The sequence below is a fragment of the Pan troglodytes genome, chromosome 10 (assembly GCF_028858775.2).
Source record: "Pan troglodytes isolate AG18354 chromosome 10, NHGRI_mPanTro3-v2.0_pri, whole genome shotgun sequence".
Classification (NCBI taxonomy): Eukaryota; Metazoa; Chordata; class Mammalia; order Primates; family Hominidae; genus Pan; species Pan troglodytes.
This window is the reverse complement of record NC_072408.2, coordinates 103,124,589-103,143,504: the sequence shown is the minus strand read 5'-3', so window position 1 is coordinate 103,143,504 and position 18,916 is coordinate 103,124,589. Positions and strand designations below refer to the sequence as shown.

General features: G+C 34.9%; 1 protein-coding gene and 1 non-coding gene across 6 annotated transcripts in view; both read left to right on the top strand.

The window, feature by feature from the left end:
* Window positions 1-18,916, top strand: part of CDK17 (cyclin dependent kinase 17) — a 115,974-nt gene that overhangs the window by 89,733 nt on the left and 7,325 nt on the right. For all 5 annotated transcript variants that reach the window (XM_001147273.7, XM_063786978.1, XM_063786979.1 and 2 more), the window contains 8 exons: window positions 4,433-4,489; window positions 5,815-5,929; window positions 7,082-7,176; window positions 7,471-7,533; window positions 9,689-9,812; window positions 15,518-15,638; window positions 18,044-18,141; window positions 18,657-18,762. In XM_001147273.7, the coding sequence (XP_001147273.1) occupies window positions 4,433-4,489; window positions 5,815-5,929; window positions 7,082-7,176; window positions 7,471-7,533; window positions 9,689-9,812; window positions 15,518-15,638; window positions 18,044-18,141; window positions 18,657-18,762 (779 nt within the window). The remainder of the gene's footprint in view (window positions 1-4,432; window positions 4,490-5,814; window positions 5,930-7,081; window positions 7,177-7,470; window positions 7,534-9,688; window positions 9,813-15,517; window positions 15,639-18,043; window positions 18,142-18,656; window positions 18,763-18,916) is intronic.
* On the top strand, window positions 1,289-1,427 carry LOC112205202 (U4 spliceosomal RNA). Its single transcript, XR_002939039.1, has one exon. It is a non-coding gene; the product is annotated as a U4 spliceosomal RNA (small nuclear RNA).

Here is an 18,916-nt window from a genome sequence, read left to right as displayed (position 1 = left end):
TCCCACAGAATTTACCTTTAGCATATTATGTACAGGAGTACAGGATTAAGGTGGTATTGTGGTGATGATAATAGCAATTTTTGTAAGACAAAGTGACTGAGTAGAATAGAGATTCTCAGTCTTTCCCCCTGCCCACCAAGTCTAAGGGATGTGTTTTAACACATTTCTGTCGTTAACAGTAACTCGGTAATTCCCACAGGGAGGGAAATGAATGTTTGAAAAAGCCTCCCTCTTCCCCTGCTGTTTCTTTTTTGTTGTTGTTTTTTGAGACAGAGTCTTGCTCTGTCGCCAGGCTGGAGTGCAGTGGCACGATCTTGGCTCACCGCAATCTCCGCCTCCTGGGTTCAAGCGATTCTTCTGCCTCAGCCTCCCGAGTAGCTAGGATTATAGGTATGCACCACCACACCCAGCTAATTTTTGTATTTTTAGTAGAGACAGGGTTTCACTATGTTGGCCAGGATGGTCTTGATCTCCTGACCTCGTGATCCGCCCTTCTCGGCCTCCCAAAGTGCTGGGATTACAGGCATGAGCCACCGTGCCCGGCCCCGTTTCTTATGTATTAATATATACTCACTCTTAAAATGTCATCTATGGATCCTCTGTACATACAGAAGCTTCCCCCTTTATCTGTGGTTTCATTTTCCGCAATTTCAGTTATGTGAGGTCAAACATAGTCTGAAGATAGGTGAATACAATGCCAGTATGATTATTTTGAGAGCAAGAGATAGAGACTGCATTCACATAACTTTTATTACAGTGTATTATTATGGTTATTTGTTTTATTAGTTGATCTCTTACTCTGCAAAATTTATAAATTAAACTTTATCTCAGGAGTGTATTTAATATGTATAGGGAAAAACCTAGTACATACAGGTTTCAGTGCTGTCTGCTGTTTCAGGCATCCACTGGTGTTCTTAGAAGTATCCCCTGTGGATAAGGGGGACCTCTGGTGCTTCATTTGTTTTGAAGCTCAGCTAGAACAGCATCTCCAGCCTGTGATAGAGTAATTATGTTGCTAGATCCAAAGTAAACAAAAAGTTTCCCATAAGGCTTGGTATTGCTTACAAGTTACAGTGAATTCTAGGAAGACTATTATAAATTATAATTTAATTTATATATATATTTAGAATTTTCATGTGTTTATACTCTAAGAGCCATCTGAATAGGAATTTGCTTGGGGCTGTCAAAAAGTGAAGTATTTTCTTGGAACAGTGAAATATCAGAAAAAATTATCTTCATTTGTCTGGAAAGCAGCATTAAGGGGGCTCTTATATTACATGAAAATATAAGCTTTGAGCAGTGATAGTATCATACCCGAGGTTTATCCAAGGCACAGTTATTGCTAATTGAAAATTTTTCCCAAATACCCCCGCCATGACAACTTGTGATTATAGTTGGCATTGGCAATTTTTGAGTTTCTGCAGAGACTGAAACAACAACATACACATTATAAAGCTTATTGTGCTATTTCTTTAGCTATTATTTCTGTTTCTGTGAAACTTTTAAAATATTCTAAAATAATCTAGGATGGAACTCAGGCTAGATTGTGAACTCATGAAAGTGGGAATCATGTCTGTCTTCTCTAGCACCTAACATTGTGCTGGGTAAATGTTGAATAAATGAGCTTTGTCCTCTGTCCTCTGAATAATTTCTGTAGGAGAGCACGTCAACAAGCTAGTCATTATATCTATTGTTAATCTTGTTGTGTTCAGCAAATAAAAATGCAAGCAAAATTTTCTAAAAATTTTATTTAAAGATTCAGTAAGTACTGTTTTGATGTAATCATTAAATCCTAAGTTGGAGATTACTAAAATGGGGGCTAAGCTTTTACTTTTTGAATTAGGATCTGACAGACAATTCACTAGTGTAATTGTGCCTTTGTCTGAATTCTCTGCCTGCCTGCCTGCATGCATGGGTGGAATTCAGTAGTGTTGTTTATTTTATAGACTGATTATTCAAATTTAAACTTAACCTCTTACATATTTGTCTTTACAGTCTAATTTGTAGTCCATTTACATAGTCTTTAAAGCAAACCTCGACATTTTGTCATAGTAACCATTGGACCCTAGTGTATTTGATGTTTTAAGAACATAGTAGTATTCATTCATTTAAGATAAAAGGATTAATAAGAAAATTTCTCTACTCCTGAGAAGAAAAAATGCCTAGCTTACAGTCTTATTTCCCGTGTGCTTCTCATTGTTATAATGACATTTTAAATATTTTTTTCAGGAATATTCATTCTTTTGTTCATACTAGTTTGCATTTATTCTCAATATAGTGTTTTTCCCCCATAAAAGATGACACAAAACTTAAAATTCATGGCAAAAATGCGGTAGTTCCATATTCATGAATTTAAGCACCTAAATTCCAGAGATAAGTATCAGAATAAAGATATTTTATTAGTTTCTGTGATCTTGGCAAGTAGCCTTTTTTATGGAGTAAAGTATTTAAGATCATATATAAATAGGCTATATAAAACATATATAAATTAAAAGATTATTCGTAATCAGACTGTCATGTACCAGATAGTGGGCTATTTGCCATGTTTTTCACACTGATTTTAAAAACTTCACTTGTATTTTAAAAATGTTATCTATTGTAGTTTTACTTCTTTATTTTGCATAGTTATTGATACTAGAAAGCGAAGGACTTAATACTGAGTCATGTACAAGACAATACATGGATGAATAGTGTATGATGGTCGTAAAACTTCATTTTTAAAATTTAATGTTTTATGAAAAACGTCATAGGAAAATGTCATAGATTGCAAAAATAATTTTTCATTCATTCAATAATACCTGTGACCAAAGTTTTAATTAGTTTACTAAAATTGAATTAAGTACTATTGGATGTGCAGTTTTCCACATGGCTTTTAATATGATACATATCATTGTAACAAAAAGATAAAAACAGTTATTTTGAGGGGCCTCTGCTACTTTTGGCCATTCAACTTTGGATAATTTATCCTGTTGTCTGAAATGGTAAGTGATGCAAGTCTAATTACCAAGGATTATTTTAATTTTATTCCACAGTTCCAAGGAAAATTGCTTATTTAGACCTCTAGAGTTTGACTAAATCACAACATTTAATCATCTGGCATAATTTATACACCTTTGAGAACTGAGATTATGTATTAAAAAACATTATTTCCTTTCACTGGCTTTTTATTTAAGGGCATTAGCACCATTCTAAGCAAGTGAATCTTTCTTTAGATTATCATTACCTTTTCCATTATCTACAAAGGGGTACTAGAAAGCAACTTTAAGAAAATTCTTTTTCCATTCCGTTTTACTTTTTAAAATATTTCTGCTCTCTCAGTCCCTAGTTTTCAATCTATCTAAAAACAAATTTTCCTAAATTTTGTGTTAAGGTTTTTTCTTTTTCATTTTAAATATTGGGTTTGTATTACATATTTAGGTATATTTCATGTACCCTGTTTATCATCTCCATACACAATAGTCAGGCGAGCTCAAGGTTTAAAAGCAAGGCTTTTAAGAACTCACTTTTAAAGCATTTTCTCTTGTTGTTGTGGGTTTGTTTTTTTTTTTTTTTGTCCAAGGGTTGAGGGGGGTGTAGCCAGAATTAGACTTACATTGCTGCTTCTATGTTTGCCACTTCCTGATCCATAGTAGAGCATGATTTTCAGTTGTCTTTTTCATTGTATTTTGATTGGAAAGCCTGAAACAAATAGTATTTTGTTGTTTGCAGGACTTCCTTGTGAATTCAGATTGGTGAGGGAGAAAATACATAGGAAAATTATTTATTTTGCAATTTTGTTAAAAAGAAAATCCCAAGTAGTTATCCTTGATAAGATTCTTTAGTATCTTAAAATGCCTGTGGTATCTTAGAATAAAACCAAATATTTTTCATGACAGAATGTTAACTGTGTTTATATAAAGGTTGGGTTGACAATTTTGATTGTGAACTTTGATATTTTTGAACTTTTGAATGTTCCAACATTGGGTTTATTTTAAAACTTGATAGATATTCAACCATTTGATTATAATCAGATTTTTCTATTCTTAGTCATTCTTTAGAGTGGGAAAGTTTCAGAAGTTGAGGAAGAGATGAATTGAAACTTTAAGAATATATACAAGGCTGGGTGCGGTGGCTTACGCCTGTAATCCCAGCACTTTGGAAGGCCAAGGCAGGCAGATCACTTGAGGTCAGGAGTTCGAGAACAGCCTGGCCAATGTGTTGAAACCCTGTCTCTGCTAAAAATGCAAAAATTTGCTGGGCTTGGTGGTGCGTGCCTGTAATCCCAGCTGCTCCGGAGGCTGAGGCAGGAGAATCACTTGAACCCGGGAGGTGGAGGTTGCAGTAAGCCAAGATTGTGCCGCTGCACTCCAGCCTGGGCAACAGAGTGAGACGATGCTGTCTCAAAAAAAAAAAAAAAAAGTAAATACTTAATTTTTCATTGTTTACTTTTCAGTCAGAAATTGGCTTTGGAAAAATGGAAACCTACATCAAATTGGAAAAGCTTGGAGAGGTAAGTAAATATTTATCTCAAAAATGTAAGACACATTTTTTTCTTATTCGTCATTCAAACTCTGTTACTCCACGGTTTTTGTTAACCTGGAAAAAACATAAGTACTGATGTCTACAAGATTATATACTTGTTCTGGAAAGGTAACAGAGTTTCTAGGAGTTACAGTCTTCAATTCTTGAAATTATCCCATCAGTTTGAGAGGAAATGAATTTTTTTTATATCTTTGAAATTTTTATTGAAGCAGAAAGTATTATGTTTTCTTAATAACAAAATAGGCATTTGTCACTTAGTCTACTGCCAGTCTACTGTCTGTGCCACCATGGGAAATTGCATGAGTTCAGACCTGTGAAAAATCAGAATAAAGATAAAAACACATTTTTTGAAGGTTACGGAAATTCTTAAGATCTTGGTTTTCTTGAACTTACTACTAGTACTACTGATTTAGAAATGGCCTACCTCCTATAGTAGGAAAGGGCAAAGAAAACAATAGTTAATAGGGAAGGCTTAAAGGAGCTTGAGGGCTGTCCTGGCAATAATAGAAGAGATCCTTGTTTTTTAAAGGAGAGTTAATGTACAAAGATTCTGAAAAGTCTAGAAACATGGGTAAAATTTTTATGATTGCCGGGCGCGGTGGCTCACGCCTGTAATCCCAGCATTTTGGGAGGCCGAGGCGGGTGAATCACGAGGTCAGGAGTTCGAGACCAGCCTGGCCAACATGGTGAAACCCCGTCTGTACTGAAAACACAAAAATTAGCTGGGCGTGGTGGCGGGCGCCTGTAATCCCAGCTACTCGGGAGGCTGAGTCAGGAGAATCGCTTGGAACCGGAAGGTGGAGGTTACAGCAAGCCAAGATCGTGCCACTGCACTCTAGCCTGGGCGAAAGAATGAAACTCCATCTCAAAAAAAAAAAAAAAAAAAAATTTATGATTTAACAATATGTACATTATGTTTTCATTTTTCAATTAATATGTTCAATTAGTGTCCATCAGTCTCCATATACCATTGCAGGTAAAGCACCTTTGATTTTAAAGCTATTGATCTAATTGTTAATCTAAAATAAGGTACAAAAAGTAAATATTCTGTCTATGTTTTTATACTCTTGAGGCACTCTGTAGTGTTACAGAAGTATGGAAGCTGTGCATATGAACTGAAAGTCCTGTTTACTGTAAGAAAAGCCATGGCTGATCATTGTGTGTTTTTCTTTGCAAGATGGAATTTAACAATGCTTAGAAACTAGAAATTCAGGTAGAGCTCCTTATTATAAGATGGTATTAAATAGACTCTTATGATACTTTTGATGCGTCCTTTAAAAATATATTTTATAGGGTACATATGCAACAGTATATAAAGGAAGAAGTAAATTGACAGAGAATTTGGTGGCATTAAAAGAGATCCGATTGGAACATGAAGAAGGTGCACCCTGCACAGCTATAAGAGAAGGTATAATAATTATACAGAACATTTTAAAATCAAAGTGGTGGAATAAGTTTATTTTTTATAAGTAAAAAGAGCTCAGATATACAAGTAATAAATGACTGGAAGATGTAATTAAACCTTTAAAAAGCAAATTTCTAAAACAAATACTCAAAGGGATTAATTATATTAGTGTATAACTTACAATGAAATCTGAATTCATTAAAAATCACTATCATAGACAACTATTTGTCATAGGGAAATGTTATACATTGGTACATGAGGAACATGGTAACTATAAATTAACCAGATAAACTAAATAAATTAAAAAACAGTGTGTAAACATATTTATATCATAGTACCATTTTATAAAGAAGATTATTCAGAAAATGGCTTGAGGCAACTGATTAGTAATGTGGAGGGGAAAAATGGTTCCTTGTACTTTATATCTAAATTAATGCCAGAAGTTTCAAAAGTTAACATTTAGGAAAAATACAGAAGATGATATGGAGAATGTTATAATATTGGGGACAATTTTAAGTATTATAATATCAAACCCAGTCGTATAAAAGAAAAAATTGATTTCTATGAACTTTTTTTTTTTTTTTTTTTGAGAGGGAGTCTGGCTCTGTTGCCCAGGCTGGAGTGCAGTGGCAAGATCTTGGCTCACTTCAAGCTCCGCCTCCTGGATTCACGCCATCCTCCTGCCTCAGCCTCCCGAGTAGCTGGAACTACAGGCGTCCGCCATCACGCCCGGCTAACTTTTTTTTGTATTTTTTAGTAGAGACGGGGTTTCACCATGTTAGCCAGGCGATCTCCTGACCTCATGATCCGCCTGCCTTGGCCTTCCAAAGTGCTGGGATTACAGGCATGAGCCACCGTGCCCAGCCTCCATGAACATTTTTACAACCAATCCCCTTGGTAAATTATTGCTTTAAACTTAAGAGAATCTTTTTTTTTTTTTTAAATAGCATTGTTGCCCAGGCTGGTCTTGAACTCCTGGGCTCAAGTGATCCGCCTGCCTCGGTCTCTCAAAAGTGCTGGGATTATAGGGGTGAGCCACCACCCAAGACCTAAACTTAAGAGAATCTTTTAATCAGTTCGTATGTTCAACTTACTTCAGGTTTTTATAAAGACTGCCACAGACTAAACAATTGTCTTTCTTTTTCTGTTTTGCAGTTTCACTATTAAAGGATTTAAAACATGCAAATATAGTAACCTTACATGACATTGTTCACACAGATAAATCCTTGACTTTGGTGTTTGAGTATCTGGTAAGCATCTCATAAAAATTCAGTATTTAACTTTACTTTAGAAAAACATAGTAAATTGGACTTTTAGTTTGTTCTTTATTTTTCTTTAAACTGCAGCTGTGCTTAGCTAAATTGGACTTTTAAACAGCCCAAGAGACTTTATTGTTTAGTTATCAGTTTTTCATTAAATTATGTGTATGGTGCATCCAGTATCTTTTCTTGAAAAACAACTAATTTTGAAAAACACTATTAAGTGAACCAGTCACAACATTCTGAAAACGGTGTATCACATAGCAGAGTGCTGTGTTTTTCCAGGATAAAGACCTGAAACAGTACATGGATGACTGTGGAAACATCATGAGTATGCACAACGTAAAGGTATGTTGTCTTGCGTGTGTAATTTTTAAATTTTGTTTAAAGCATAGGTGAACCATTATATAATGAAATGTACCAGCCTCATAACTCTTCTTCAGGGTTTTCTGTTTGGCCTTTTAAATAGGTTATTGTCCTCTGAACGTGCAATATTTACCCAGAACTTCTGTTTACTACACTATAGCTTTCTTAGGATCAGACCTTTTTGTAGAACCACTTCATTCTTTTGACATTTCACATTACAACTGATTGTCCTAATATAGAATATATGTACAGGTGTATTCTGCTTTAAAAAAAAAATTCAAAATAAATACGAATGATGGGTGCATTCTGTGAAAGGCCTTCTTTAAATAGTGAACTCCCCAAATAAATGGTATTTAATTGTAAAACAACAACTTTTCAGGACTAATGAATAAGGCCAGAACATGCAGGTTTTGTGAACACTATGCTGGAAATACCAATCTGTACTGTCAGGAAGAAGAGTAAGATAATTGGTGTGTTTTCTTACTACAACATATTTAAAAATTTAATGCTAAAAATGTTTGCCATAAAATCAGTGCCAGATGATACCCAAAAGTTATTAACTGAGTAACAGCATCCAGCATAGTTTGTATTCTTATAGTAGGTTTCTTTGACCTGAGTAGTGTATCCAAATTTAGCAAAGATTTATTTATCCAAACTTAGTCAACAATATGTAAGAACCTATTCTGAAAATAGGCTGTCGCAGCTGTGTGCTTCAGACATTTCTAATTCTGTAGGTAGTAATTTTAAACTTACATTTTAAAAAAATATTAAGTTTGGTGGTTATAAAGGAGAGCCAGTTTCTGTTACTAAAAGACGGCTCAGAACATATGGATAACACATTGCTAAGGATTTTTAAAAAGGGCTTTAAATGTACTTCCATATATATTCTGTCAGGGTTGTTTTCATCTTATTTTACATTTTTTGTTTGCAAAGTGTTATAACTGTCATTTTGTATCTTTTTTGGTTTTAATTTTGTTTTTCCTGCTTTTTTTATTGGCAATAATTTGAAAATAAAACAAGGTCCTTAATGATGATAATTTCACAAATGTTGAGACGTTTATTTCTTTAATGCCAGGTTTACATGATTAGCTTAAGTTGGAAAGCGTTTTATTATTTATTTGTTTAAATGGCCTTTATACTTTCAAAATACAAAGTGTAACAAGAATTCATTTAAATAGTAATTTTAGAGTTTTAAAAACATAATTATGTAGACTGCAGAGACTCTGGCACAGAGAATTCATTCAGGCATACCGTTGACCTGCTGCCTTGGCTGCCTCAGTGTTCGGATGCCCTGTTTTTCACCTACAGATGAACTGAGGGGAAACTCTTGAATCCTCTGTACTTGAGGTTCTTTTTGTTAACCCCAGAGAATCAAAGGTCTTATGTGTTCCGTAACCCTCTTTCTACCAAAATGTACAGCAAAAACTCTACCATTAGCTTTATAGGAATTACTTTTTTCAGAGTCATTCAGAACACTACAGTGCTAATGCCCCTTTGTGAATCACAGTAGATTTTGAAGGCTGAGTAGGAGGTGCTGAAAGTAAAGTACCCAAGAGATGGTTGATAGAAGCTGGTTTAGGTTATTTTTATAGTAAGTAATTTGCCAGAGCTATGCAGCAGCTTTCTCTTTGATACCTTAGACTTTTCATAAAATCGCCAATTCCAATGCCTTATTTTAAAGACACTGCCCCAGATCAGAGTTTTTGTTTTTGTTTTTTTTCAAGGAGAGATGGGTGGGAGGGGGGTTGGTTGGTTGTTTTGCCAGAATTTTATAATTAAACTATGTAAACCTTAGTAGGCCTGTAAGTTTATGAGGATATGTTTTTTTTTTTTTTTAAGTCATTTTCCACAGTAAATCAACTGTTACTGCTAGGAGGAAGTTACTTTTTAAAAAATATTTCCATAGATACTGTTAGACTAAAAGAAACAGGTAGATGCTTCAAATAGAATAATAAACTGTTAAATTCAGAAAGCCACTATATATAAAGGAAAAAGACATTGTACTTAAGGATGCAATTACTTTCTTTTTCCTGTTACAATGTTCTAGGCCAGCTGCTTTTCTGCTTACCATCATTTATGCTTATAACTAAAGCATGTCTCATCTTTAAGACTAATTTTTATTTATTTGTTTCTGTAGCTGTTTCTGTACCAAATTCTACGTGGTTTGGCATATTGCCATAGAAGAAAGGTATTGCATCGAGATTTGAAACCACAGAACCTCCTCATTAATGAAAAAGGAGAATTAAAGCTAGCAGATTTTGGTATGGAATGTATGAGATATTTATTAGTACTTCCAGGTTCTAAAATGTAATGGTTGAAAGATCAACCACTGTCATAATATGCCATTGCTTTTATGTGGGTTTGGAAATTTTCTCGGTAGCCCACAGAATAAGATATTTGACAGAACTTTGGTTGGTGATTTATGTTGGTTATTAGCAGCAAATTCTAAAATGCACAGGCTGTTCTCGGGTGTGGACAAAGACCCCTAGGGCTCCTGAGACCCTTGTAGGAGGCCTCTAAATGTAAATATATTACCAAAATTGTACCATCTGTTATTTGCCTTTTTCACTGTGTTAATATTTGCAATGATGGTCCCAAAATAATAATGCATAAAACTATACATCAAAGTAGTGGCACCAAAATATATCATTGTATTCTTTTTTTTTTTTTTTTTTGAAGACAGCATTTTGCTGTTAAAGCCCAGGCTGGAGTGCAGTGGTGTGATCTTGACTCACTGCAACCTCTGCCTCCCAGGTTCAAGTGACTCTCCTGCCTCAGCCTCCCAAGTAGCTGGGATTACAGGCATGCGCCACCATGCCTGGCTAATTTTGTATTTTTAGCATGCCCACCATGTTGCTCAGGCTGATCTTGAACTCCTGACCTCAGGTGGTCCACTCGCCTCGGCCTCCCAAAGTGCTGAGATTACAGGCATGAGCCACCATGCCCAGGCCGTCATTGTATTCTTTACCACTACACTTACGTAAAGGGAAAACTGTCAGTTACACTTACATGATGAAGCAATAAAATTTATTAATTATATTTAATTTCCATCCTTGACTACATTTCTTTTTAATATTTTATGTGATAAAATGGGAAGTGTACATAAAACTCATTTGCTGCACACAGAAATAATGTGGTTACTTCTCAGGGAAAAGTGCTCATGTGATTATTTGAGTGCACATTGAACTAGCCCTGTTATTTGAGGGGACACCATTTTTACTTAAATGACTGACAGACAAACTGTGGTTATTCAGACTTAGGTGTTTGGCAGACATTTTCCTGAAAATGAATGAAGGAAGCCTATCATTTCAAGGAAAGGAACTGTCAGTATTTCTTGCCAATAATAAAATTCAAGTTTTCAAGCAAAAATTAGAGTTTGGAAATTTGGATCTGCTTTGAGTTTGATGGCTTTTCAATACTTAGAGACTTTTCTGATGAGATCGATGTTGATGTTAACAAACACGATTTTTCAATATGCTGAAAAAGTGTATAAACATTTGGAATGTATAACCCAGGGAACCACTGTTTTCCAAATGGCTAATGCATGATATTACAGAATCATGCATGGATAAAAGACCCATTTAAAGTACAAGGTCAATGAATTTTAGTGCAACAAAAGCATGAGAAGTTCATCGTTATAGTTTTTGTTAACACATAGCTTTTAAGAGACCACTTACTTTCTAGTTCTGATGTAGTGTCAAATAAGACTATTCACATTTATCAGAAAAGGCTATTAAAATGCCCCTCCTCTTTCAACCTCATATCTATGTGAGATTTGATTTCCTTCATATATGTATGTATGTTGTGATATGTATATTTGATCTATTTTGATACATATTGTGATATGTATCAGAGCAACATACCATGACACACAGAATGCAAAAACAGATGTGGAATCCAGTTGTCTTCTATTGAAATAGACTTTAGGCCAGACACAGTGGCTCAGGGGTGTAATCCCAGCACTTATGAGGCTGAGATGAGAGGATCACTTGAAGCCGGGAGTTTAAGACCAGCCTGGGCAACATAGCAAGACCCCATCTCTACAAAAACAAGACTTAAAAGAGATTTACGAAAATGTGAAAGAAGGCCATTCTTCTTACTAAGTTTTATTTTTATAAAAAAAAGTTTTTCATAAAAATGTCATACATGCTGCATATAAAGGGTGGTGTTTTTAAAGAGAAAATAATATTTTAAAATTTGCTAAGTTTTAATTTCTAATGTGGCAAATATCAGTAAATATATCCACAAAAATAAAAGCTCTTTAGGTCTTTGATAATTTTCAAGAGTATAAAATGGGTTTTGAGAACAATGAGTTTAGAAGCAACTACTGAAAGGCGTTCCCTTAATATACCTGCCACCATTACTCTGTATTTATTATATGCTCAGTAATTTAATTGTAGCTATTTATCTATTTTTTTTAGCTAATCTGGTTTTAAGGGAATTGAAAGTAAAATTAAATGCTCTTTTTGCTTCTAGAAAGTAAACTTTTTCATATTGAAGGAACTTTGTAGAGCAGCTTTGAATTTTTTGTATTCCGCATTCTGAGAGTTTGAATACTCTTAGAGAACTTAGTTTTTAAAAACCCATGCAGTTTTCCATAACTAAATTCATAATTTTTTTCATAAATGATTATGGTAGTTTTTTATTTGTTTGTTTTGAGACAGGGTCTTGCTCTGTCACCCTGGCTGGAGTCTAGTGGTGCAATCTCAGCTCACTACAACCTTCACCTTCTGGGTTCAAGCGATTCTGGTGCCTCAGCCTCCCAAATAGCTGCAATTACAGGGGTGCCCACCACACCCAGCTAATTTTTGTATTTTTAGTAGAGATGGGGTTTCACCATGTTGTTCAGGCTGGTCTCGAACTCCTGGCCTCAAGCAATCTGCCTGCCTTGGCCTCCCAAAATGCTGGGATTACAGGTGTGAGCCATCACACCTGGCTTTGATTATGGTAGTTTTATGTTTGGAGTATTTCATTAAATTTAATAAATATGAGTGTTTCAAGTATTACTCTTCACTGTCATTAAATGGTGAGTTTATTCTGGAAATTCCTTTACTTTTGCTCGTTTAATACTTTGCCATTTGAAGAGTAAATTACTTTTTGCATTTCCTTCCTTAAAAAGGAAATGTGTGGGTTACCTGTGTTTGAATAACAAATTATATGCTATTTACATATGCTTTCATAAAGTCTCTTCTTGGGCATAGTTTATGTTGTTATTTCCCTTATAATAATTGTTACTCTCTCTCTTTTTTCTTTCTCTTTCCTTCCCCCAGCCACTATTTCCTTTTCACTCTTTTTCCTTCTCCTTCTCTTTGTTCGCTAACCTGCATGTAATGCTCTTTATTCCCAATCCCAAAATAAATGGCAGTGAAGAGAAATACTTCAGGATGCTAAGGCGGGTGGATCAGATGAGGTCAGGAGTTCAAAACCAGCCTGACCAACATGGTGAAACCCTGTCTCTACTCAAAATAGAAAAGTTAGCTGGGCATTGTGGCGGACACCTGTAATCCCAGCTATTTGGGAAGTTTAGGCAGGAGAATTGCTTGAACCCGGGAGGCGGAGGTTGCAGTGAGCCAAGATCATGCCACTGCATGACAGAGCGAGACTTCATCTCAAAAAAAAAAAAAAAAAAAGCAGAAGGAATGTCAAGGACTATAAAAAATTTACCTTTGGCTGGGTGCGGTTGCTGACACCTGTAATCCCAGCACTTTGGAAGGCCCAGCAGGCAGATTGCTTGAGCTCAGGAGTTCAAGACCAGTCTGGGCAATATGGCAAAAACCTGCCTATATAAAAAATTTCAAAATTAGCCAGGTGTGGCGGTGTGCACCTCTAGTCCCAGCCACTTGGGAGGCTGAGATGGTAGGATCAGTTGTGCCCGGGAGGTTGAGGCTTCAGCGAGTCATGATCAAGCCATTTCATTCTAGCCTGGTTGACAGAGCAAGACCCTGTCTCAAAAAGAAGAAGAAAAAAACAACTACTACTTTTATCAGGGAATACTCTGAGTGCTTTAAATTTTGCTTCCAACCTCTACAAAGCAAGCCAGGCAAATTTTACCCACAAGGCAACAAGAAATTCTGATTATTCCATGAGATAGTACATTCAACTCTGTCTCTATTTCTTCCTTTTTTTTTTTTTTTGGTTGCATAGTAAATATGACTTCATGTGAAGGAGGGTCATATAACTTTGAGTATTTATACTATAAGTTGTTCTCTGTCCCTCTGAAAATTCTACCCTTTTCCCATGATCAGTGAAAATCAGAAGTCTAGGAACTAGTGATATAGACAGATATTTTCACTAATAATAGAAAATGGCTTGTATAATAATACCATATCACATTTAATTAATTTTGTTTAGGAGAGATTGTTTCATTTCATTCCAACCAATATTGAAATTCTAATTGTGAGCTAGAAGGCCATGTACACAAATACCATAGTTCGGAATCCTCTCAGGAGTGGGAGAGTAGGATACTGAGGAAACTATAACTGGTAATTTGCCTTGATATGGTATGTTACAGGATAAGCACGTTTGCAACCCTGTCCTTTGCCTTCCTATAACCCACTTTTAATATCAAGAAGAGAAGTCAGAAAGCTACCTCCATCTTGTTAATTACCAAAATTGGTATGAAAATAATTTGTTGGACTTACTTCACCAAGTTGAGATGCTAGAGTAAAACTTGTAATTAAATGAAGTAATGTCAACATTGTTCCAGTTATAACCTTTCACCATTATACTGAACTGAAATAGTATATGAGTCCTGCCTAATTAAATTTCTGACATTGTTTCTGTAACCTTATTCAGTAAAATTGATTTTTTCTTTTGTGACATTTTTCTTTAATATTTTAATCAGATATACCAAGTTATATATAACAGCAATCTCAGCCTAAAAAATAAATCTTCCTTGTTTTGGCAAAATAAATTTGTAATTTTCCAGATATTTTTTAAAGTTGCTTCTTCAGATCATAATTTAGAGGCTTTGAGGTAATAGCAACTCTCTCACACTAGTGACTCAAGAGATAAAGTTGTAAACTCTAGCCTTTATTTCTGGATTATCAATAGATTCCATATTAAATTAGCAAAGGAATGGCAAATGGTTTATATCACTTACAGCAAGCTTGTCCAACCCATGGCCCATGGGCCATATATGGCCCAGGATGGCTTTGAATGCAGCCCAACACAAATTCGTAAACTTTCTTAAAACATTATGAGATTTTTTTGCGATTTTTTTTTTAAAGGTCACGGCTGTTGTTAGTGTTAGTGTATTTTATGTGTGGCTTAAGGCAGTTCTTCTTCCATTGTAGCCCAGGGAAGCTAAAAGATTGGACACCCCTGACGTAAACAGCAATTAATAATATCCAAGGACAATGAAGTCTGTCTTACTCCAGAATGATCCATGTAACTTACAGCCTAAAAAGGGAGTACAGAACAGCACTGTAATTTTATTCCAAGAAAATTGTCTCTAAGTCGATTTGTCAGTAAATCTCAATGAGATTATGGACCAATAACTTTACAGTTTTTGATAAAAAATGGTATAGCAAATGAAAGTTGGAATCAGGTTAAAAGGTGACAAAAGCTCATAGCTGTTAGAAGTAAAATTGTGTATCTCAATGTCATTGGCCTATTATGGATTAATTTAATTGCAGCTGAGAAATAATTTTGTCATCATGATTCATGGACAGAAGGAAAACACCTTAAGTTTAGATTCACCCAGAATACTTCACCAGGTGTATTCAAACATAAAAGTAAGCATAGTCTCTGGTTGTGGAATTCTTGTTTAGTTCAACTATGTAAGGATTTGCTGACTTAGGGCCACATGCACTCAACGAATTCATAAAGTTAATAGTGGTGAAGCCTCAAGAAGCTACAAATTAACCATCTCAGTCATCCCTTTGAATGGAGTCATGGTTAGAATAGGGTCTGAGATATCCATTAAAGCTTTTTCTTAACCCTTTGTTTTATTTTCCCTATGAAGGACTAGCCCGAGCCAAGTCGGTTCCCACAAAGACCTACTCAAATGAAGTTGTCACACTATGGTACCGGCCACCTGATGTGCTTCTTGGTTCCTCGGAGTACTCAACACAGATTGACATGTGGTAAATATATACAGATGTCACTGACATTTATAATTTTGAAAGAATGTAACTGTTAATGCAGGATGTATTGATAAGTATATACTTTTAAGGAGGTATTATTTTAAAGAGCCATAATGTAACAGTGATTAATGAGTTCTGGCATGGGAATTAGATTACCTAGGTTTAAATACCAATTCTGCCATTTAGAACTATGTGTTAACTTTATTCAAATTACTGGCCTTTGTCTCAGTTTCCTCATTTAAGGAAATGGGAATAGTAACAATAACTACTTTGAAGTGTTGTAGGTGATGTTAAGATTAAATGAACACTCAGAAGAGTGCTTTATGAGACACTCAAGAGTATCTGATACATAGTAATTTAAAACAAAATTATCATTTTATCATCATTTAGTATTCACCAAAATCTTTCTGCTTGAACTTGAACTAAAAGTAATAATTAAAATATTGTAGTCATCTTTCTCACACACCACTTCGATCCTGACACTCTTCTACTCAGACACCGTTATTGCCACCCCCTTCATTACCTATAGAATAAGGTACAATTAATTCCTCAATCTGATACTTAAGGATTTCCATAAGATGTCTCTAAACTACCTTTTCCAACTTATTTCAGACTGTTTCTCAACACAAATGTTCCCTTTTAGCAAAATGGCATACTCACTATATCTCAGGAATAATGTGGACTTTCCTACCTTTGCTCTTGGTGTTCATACCAGTCCACCCATCTGGAATGCCCACTCCGGTGCTCTAACTTGGGCTCATTCCTAGTAACGTTCAAAATACAGCTTTTCATAAATCCTTTCCTGAATATACTCTAGCCTCTGTTGGCAGTTCCTTCCTCTGAACTGTGGTTGCATTTATTTTCTATGTTCTTCATGTGGTAATAAGTCATATACCGATTTCTTTTGCTGTCTTGAACAGTTTATGTAAAATGTCTCGTATAACTTTCTAAAATTAATTTTTAATATTGTAAAATACTCATAAAATTTATCATTTTAACCAATTTAAGTGTACAGTTGTGAGACATTAAGTACATTTATATTGTTATGCAACCATCACCACTGTCTATCTACCTCCAGAATCTTTTTCATCTTACAAAACCAAAACTCTGTACCCATTTAATAATTTCTTCCTATTCCCCTCCCCAACCATCAGTTTCTGGTAACCACTGTTCTGTAATACTTTCTCTCTCCATGAATTTGACTGTTCTAAGTACCACTTACGAGTAGAATCATGCAGTGTGTGTCTTTTCGTGACTGGCTTATTTCATTTGGCATAACGTCTTTAAGGTTCATTCACGTTGTAGTGTATGCCAGAATTTCCTTCCTTTTTAAGGCTAAAAATACTCCATTAAATATATATTCCACATTCTGTTACCCATTTATCCATTGATGGACATTTGGTTTGCTTCCACCTTTTGACTATTGTAAATAATGCTGTTGTGCACATGGGTATACAAATACCTTTTCAGGACCCTGCTTTCAATTATCTCTCTCTCCTTCTCTTTTTCTTTTTAAGAGACATTGTCTCACCATGTTGTCCAGGCTGGTCTTAGACTCCTGGGCTCAAGCAATCCTCCTGCATTGGCCTGATTTCAGTTCTTTTAGATATATACCTAGGAGTAGAATTGCTGGATCATATAGTAATTCTACTTTTAATTTTTTGAGGAACCACCATACTATTTTCCATAGCAACTATATCATTTTACTTCCTATATAACACTTAATATGTAAAATTAACTTTTATATATAGTTGCTAGATTACGAGCCCTTTAATGGAAGGATTATATCTTAAACTATGTGTGTACATACAGTTCCTAGATGACTATTCTAAGAACCACCATTCTATTCTCTGAACCACCATCCTTTTCTTTTCCTTCTCTTACACACACCGCCTTGTACCAACATGTTCTACCTCTGCTTCCTGCATCAAAACGTCCTGAATCATTTGTTTCTCTCCATTTCTCCTGCCTAGCTTCGCTCACTGTCATCTCGTAGATTACCATAATATCTCTTCAGTTGTTTTTCCCCACTCCTGTCTTTGCTGTTCAATCCATGGTCTACACTATTGCTAATACAAGGATTCAGTGAGATAATTGGTGCACTTAAAAAACATTTCTAACACATAGTAAATCTTCAGTCACTGTTAGCTGTTGTTAGTGTTATTCTTCAAGGATTATGCAAAGGAGAGTTGGACATTTTAAGTGGGAAAAATGGATATAGCAATATAGAAAGTTAGACAAATAGGGTAAATGCGAACAAATTAGTTAGATCTAAAATATCTCTTCAAGAGGTTTTCTGACAGGCTAGTGCAAAATTCTGCAGAGAGGCAATCTTAAGGAAAAGATTCTTGTGCTTCATAATATGTAAATGAATTGCTAAATTATTTTCATGATCTATTTTAAAGGGGTGTTGGTTGCATTTTCTTTGAAATGGCTTCTGGAAGACCTTTATTTCCAGGATCAACTGTGGAAGATGAACTGCACTTAATTTTCCGACTGCTAGGTAACAGAAGAAATCTTTTCCCAGTGATTTTGCACCCATAATTGACTAGCTGGATAAGACTGTATCTCTAAAATACATATTTTAAAATTAGATACTGAGATTAACATAAACAGCTGTTACTTAGAATAATTAGAATGGACACTATGAAGATAGATCCTTCTAGGTAACTTCATCTGCTAAGTTTTACTTTGCAATAAAGATTTTATGGAAAAACAGAACATAATTAGTATGGAAAATTGGATGTCACCATATTATTAAGGAATATTGCTAACTTTTTTGGTATCAACTGGATAAAAAAAGGGCCAGGCATCCTTTTTACAGTATCATTGCAAAGTCCAAACAAAAAGTCCATGTACATTTATTTCTGTCATTTCAATTGCAGTTGAAAGAGTTAAGTCATCTGGTAAATGTAAATTATTCTCTAAGACACTTTGTTATATATATGTATATATAATTTTTATATATAAATTTTATATATATTTATAAATATATTTAAATTTTTTTTTTAAATTCAGGAACTCCATCTCAGGAAACTTGGCCAGGTATTTCTTCAAATGAGGAGTTCAAGAACTACAACTTTCCAAAATATAAACCACAGCCTCTAATTAACCACGCACCCAGGTATTTTTTTTTCTTATGTGAAAGGGGGGAAAACACATGATTCTTTTCAGTCTTTTGAAGGATTAGCCACAGTAAGGATTCAGGAAAAAATACATAATACACATAATCCTTACGTATTTTAGGATCTTATTTAATTTTGAACTGTATATGTATT